General features: G+C 60.3%; 4 protein-coding genes across 4 annotated transcripts in view; 3 read left to right on the top strand and 1 right to left on the bottom strand.

Moving 5' to 3' along the window:
• ACA1_054560 (uncharacterized protein) overlaps positions 1-363 on the top strand; it is a gene marked incomplete at both ends in the record, with an annotated part of 1226 nt that extends 863 nt beyond the window's left edge. Inside the window, one exon of the mRNA XM_004344063.1 lies at positions 148-363. Within this exon, the coding sequence (XP_004344113.1) occupies positions 148-363 (216 nt within the window). The remainder of the gene's footprint in view (positions 1-147) is intronic.
• Positions 364-410: 47 nt separating this feature from the next.
• On the top strand, positions 411-1227 carry ACA1_054550 (uncharacterized protein; the record flags this gene model as incomplete). The annotated part of the gene is made up of 4 exons (XM_004344062.1): positions 411-539; positions 626-760; positions 871-1056; positions 1150-1227. The coding sequence occupies 4 exons, from the start codon at positions 411-413 to the stop codon at positions 1225-1227; spliced, it is 528 nt and encodes a 175-aa protein (XP_004344112.1).
• Positions 1228-1362: 135 nt separating this feature from the next.
• ACA1_054540 (Fbox domain containing protein) lies at positions 1363-2610 on the top strand (the record flags this gene model as incomplete). The annotated part of the gene is made up of 2 exons (XM_004344061.1): positions 1363-2160; positions 2242-2610. The coding sequence occupies 2 exons, from the start codon at positions 1363-1365 to the stop codon at positions 2608-2610; spliced, it is 1167 nt and encodes a 388-aa protein (XP_004344111.1).
• Positions 2611-2716: 106 nt separating this feature from the next.
• Positions 2717-4495, bottom strand: part of ACA1_054530 (uncharacterized protein) — a gene marked incomplete at both ends in the record, with an annotated part of 2917 nt that continues 1138 nt past the window's right edge. The window contains 7 exons of the mRNA XM_004344060.1: positions 2717-2923; positions 3017-3124; positions 3206-3435; positions 3498-3584; positions 3679-3859; positions 3982-4081; positions 4155-4231. Of these exons, the coding sequence (XP_004344110.1) occupies positions 2717-2923; positions 3017-3124; positions 3206-3435; positions 3498-3584; positions 3679-3859; positions 3982-4081; positions 4155-4231 (990 nt within the window). The remainder of the gene's footprint in view (positions 2924-3016; positions 3125-3205; positions 3436-3497; positions 3585-3678; positions 3860-3981; positions 4082-4154; positions 4232-4495) is intronic.

Below are 4495 nucleotides of genomic sequence, written 5' to 3'. Positions count from 1 at the left end.
CGAGATCACCTCTGTCATTGTACGGAAAACGTTCCGCCACACATCTCCGCACACGCACACGCACACGCACACGCACACGCACACGCACACGCACACGCACACGCACGGCGGCTGCGACACTTTGCTCATCGAGGCGCGTGTGGACAGGCGGGCGAGGAGGCGCCGCCCGTGCAGGTTCTCAACTTCATCTACCGCGACTTCCTGGCCATGCAGAAGGTCGACATGGGCTGCATCCCCTACATGGGCTACATCACCCGCAAGGAGAAGGACGGCGAGAACGAGGCCCGCGTCTACAAGGTACCTTCGTCATGGAGGGAGGCTAAGGTGGCGGTGTACGGCGTGCTGGTTAAGGTGGCTGACTGACGTCACACAAGGGAACGACGAGCCACATGGTGCGCACGGCGCCGAACATGGACTTCACGATCGACGACCTCTCGACCTACTTGCCCGTGCGCTATCCGTTCTACAACTTCACCTCGGGCACCTACGGCCCGCTCCAGAAGTCCACCAGATGGATCTCCAACATCGGCTCCAACAACGTACGTCTCACGTATGCGTGTGCGTGTGCGTGTGCGTGTGTGTGTGTGGCTGTCGAGCGTGTAATGATTGCAACACGTGTGAACAGGTGCCTGACGCGGTGATGAGCGACATGGCCGCGTTCTACACGCCCGGCTGGGGCTTCATCGACCCGTTCTACAAGTCCGACGCAGCCGGCATGTATCCCAACTCGGGCAACTACGGCATCGAGTACCGCATCGAGGTGCGCTCCACTGCTCACGTGAGGGACTGTGTCACTTTCGCTTGGCTCAGCCGCACGCACCACCGCACACATCACCGCACACGCACGCACTACCGCACACGCACGATCAGGGCACGATCACGAATGTGGGCTCCAAGACGCGCAATGTGACGTTCAACATTCAAGTGCCGACCAACTGCCCGCTGCTGTCGATCGCCTACGAGACCAGGCCCGGCGTGTGGGCGGCGGACTACGTCACCTCCGCCAGCGTCGTGGTCACCTATCTCTCCATCGCCGTCCCTGCCACCAACCTACCGGTACCCAATCCTACCACCTTTTCGTTTTTCGTTCTTTGCTTCAGTGTCGCTTTCGTTCTTTGTGGCTGTGAACTCAGTGGCTGGGTGGTGCAGGTGGCCTACAGTGCCAAGTACGTGGTGGGCGGTCCTGCCTGTGGTAACCTGGCCAACTGGGTCCAGGTCCTCTCTTGATGCGAGCAACCTGTTGTTTGTTGGGGCGTCCACGTCAGCACCATTTTGCCATTCAGTTCATGTAAGAAGTGATGTGTGAAACGAATGTAACACACCAGCACCCGATCTGGAGGCGAGCTTGGATTGTTGGCCGAGATGGATACACCAACAGCAACAGATGAGTTCCCTCTCGAAGCACTTCCGGCAGAGCTCAAGGTGGCCATTTTCATCCACCTGCCCAGCCTCGATTTGGCTCGTTCGATCGCGAGGGTGAGTCGCGAATGGAGGCAGCTGGCGAGGGCGGCCTTCACGCGCCGCGGCACCGACGCCCTCGACCAGGTGGTCCTCGTGCAGCGGTGGTGGCGCGCCAAGCGCGAGGCGGCCTTCGCCCACGAGCTACATCGTCGAGTACAGGCCTTCGAGATGGCAATCGATACAGCCAAGCGAATCGTGGCGCCCAAGAGAACGTGCTTGGAACTGCGAAGGCTGCTACTCGAGCTCATCGCCCAAGACGAGGAAGATGGCCAGCCGAAGATGAAATCTTGGTCTGCACCATCATCATTCTTCGGTGGCGTGGTCTCAGCGATTCTGGCCAGGCCAAGGAAGAACCAGGCCGGGGTGAGGTTCACGCGAGAGTTGGTGGAGGCTCTTCTGCCTGAGCAGCTCCTACTTGACCTCATCGCACCATTCGAGCGATTCATCGCAGACGCCAACGTAGCGCTCCGCGCCGCCAAGCAAGACACAGCCATCTCCAACAACAAGAAGAAGGAGAAGGAAGTAGACGATGAAGGCGAAGAAGATGAAGAAGCAGCATCTGAGACCGAGGCTGGGCAACGACAAGCCTTTGCGGCACTGCTGACGCGGCTGTTGAACGAGAGCATAAGTCCCATCGGCGCATACCTCACCCACCTGCGTACCGAGCGCGTCCGTGAGCGCATCACCTCACTCTGCAAGGTAAACTTCTCTCTTCTTTGCGGTGGTGCGTGTCGTGTATGTCGTGCGTGTCGTGTCGTGCGTTGACAACGTTGCGAGCAGGATGCGGACCTGGAGGGAGACGCGCGGTACTGGACCCTCTTGTCGCAACACTTCGCCTCGCCGCCGCTCATCGCCGCCATTCCGGACCAACTGCTCGACTTCGTCGACGACCCCAGCTACGGCTACGTCTACCCGGCGAGCGAGCGGGCCAAGGCGACGCGGACCGGCATCAACACGTTCGGCTTCGTGTTCGCCATCGGGTGGGGCAGCATCATCGTGCGCGTGTCGATGGCCATCAACCAGCTGGTCGCCGACACGGTGCCGCCGCACCCCGACCGCCGCAACCTCGCCCAGCTGGCCAGGCAGATGCAGGTCTTCTTGAAACTTTTGGACATTGCCAGCTCCAACACGCCTCTGTGCTATGACTGAAACAAAAATAATAAAAGAAGAGATAAAAAAGAAGATAAAGATAATAATAAAAGATAATAATAATAAAAGATATAATTATTATTATCTCGTTGTAATATAAAAAAGATCAAGAAGAGGCGGCGGCCCTTGATGTCGAGGGTGATGCGGTGGTGGAGGAAGGAGAAGATGGAGATAAAGATGAAGATGGTGAAGCGAGGTGATGATGGTGGCCTACGAGCGCCGAGGCGTGCATGATGGCGGCGATCTCCTTCTGGAATTCCTGGAGCAGCAGGAGCGCCTGGAGGAAGCCCTCGACGTGTGGCGTCGCCAGTACCTGCTCGCCCCTCCGTCGCGCCTCGGCTTCTTCCTCTTGCGGCTCTTCGTTCTTTGCTTTCGTGTCGCTTTCGTTTTCGCTCTTTGACGTCACCGTGCCGTTGCGCTTGGGCTCGGGCTCGCCGCCGCCGCCGAGCATGCGTGCTCGGAGGAGCGACAGCGCGTCCTGGTAGCTGCCCAGCAGGCCCAGCTCGGCGCACCGCTTCTCAGCGCGCTCGGCCACCCGCGCGAGCGGCACGTAGAGCGACGCGGACGACGCGGGCGCGAATAAATAGCTCCGCACGGCCGGGTGCGGGTGGACCGCCATCTTGCCGATGGCCGAGGTGAGGACGAGGTTGGTGTCGAGCGACTGGTCGAGGAAGGAGCCGACCTGCTGCCACAGGGCCTGCACGAGGGGCTCGCCGCTGTAGAGGCCCGGCAGCGAGGCCGACGACGAGCTCAGCGTGGAGGGCGACGTGGGCGCCGACGGACGCGACAGCGCGTGGTGTGCATCCGCCAGATATCCCTCGTAGCCTGGCATGCGTTTCCACGTCAGCATTATTATCATTTATGTAAAAGTAACTGGTGGGCAGTACCTGTGGGCGTGGCGTCGCGTGCGGGGAAGAGTGCCAAATAGGCCCGGGCCGCCTCTACTCCTGGGTCGCTCGCCTCCTTCGATTCTCCTGCCATCACACGACACACACGACGCACACACGCCACAAAGTAGCATGTTTAGAGTGGGTGAGCGGTGGCACGTGAAGGTGAGAGAGGAGGCACCATTGCTGGCCGTCATGAGGGCGGACGACGAGGGGCAGACGAGGAGCGTGAGGGCCTGGTTGAGCGCGTTGTCGATGAGCTGGAGGTCGGAATGGCGCACGTCCTCGTTGGCTGCCGCCACGCGCGTTGTAATCGAAGCGGCCAGGATGCCCATGCTCTCCTCCACGCTAGACTTGCCAATCTGGACACGTGCGACCGCACACGCGACACGACACACCACACCACGCACGCACGCACACGACGCGAGCGGGTGAACAAAAGGCCTGTTGGCTACTTCGGCGATGGGGGGGGGACAAAGGGTACCGGAAAGATGGAGTTCAAGAGGGCGTGCAACAGGGGTGGTTCGGTGTGGTCGATGATATGACCCACGTATCGCGTGCTCACCGCCAGCTCCGCGTCATTCCTTTTCGCAGCCGAGAGAGGAGGTTAGCTGTGCGTCCGCGCGTGCGTGCGTGGTTACGGAGGAAAGGGCGTACGGCTGTAGCAAGGCAGGTCCGAGGACTGCCAACACGAACTCATCCTCGAATACGCGCAACAGCTCCTGTCGCAGCTCCTGGAATCGATTCACAAAGGAAAGAGTTCGAGTATTCTCAATCGCACACGACACGGCACGGCACGGCACGACACACGACACGACACGACACGACACGACACGACACGACACGACACACGCACATGCGACACACGATGATACCTGATGGGCAGACTTAGTGAGGGAGCTGTAAAAGTTAAGGTGGCGGAGAAGCGCTTCCATGGCGGATGAGGTCACGGAGGCCGTGGGCGGCAGCCGCGCGGGGAGGGCGCGGAACAGGCGCGG

Source organism: Acanthamoeba castellanii (assembly GCF_000313135.1).
Source record: "Acanthamoeba castellanii str. Neff unplaced genomic scaffold scf7180000084594, whole genome shotgun sequence".
NCBI lineage: Eukaryota > Discosea > Longamoebia > Acanthamoebidae > Acanthamoeba > Acanthamoeba castellanii.
This window is presented reverse-complemented; position numbering and strand designations above follow the sequence as displayed.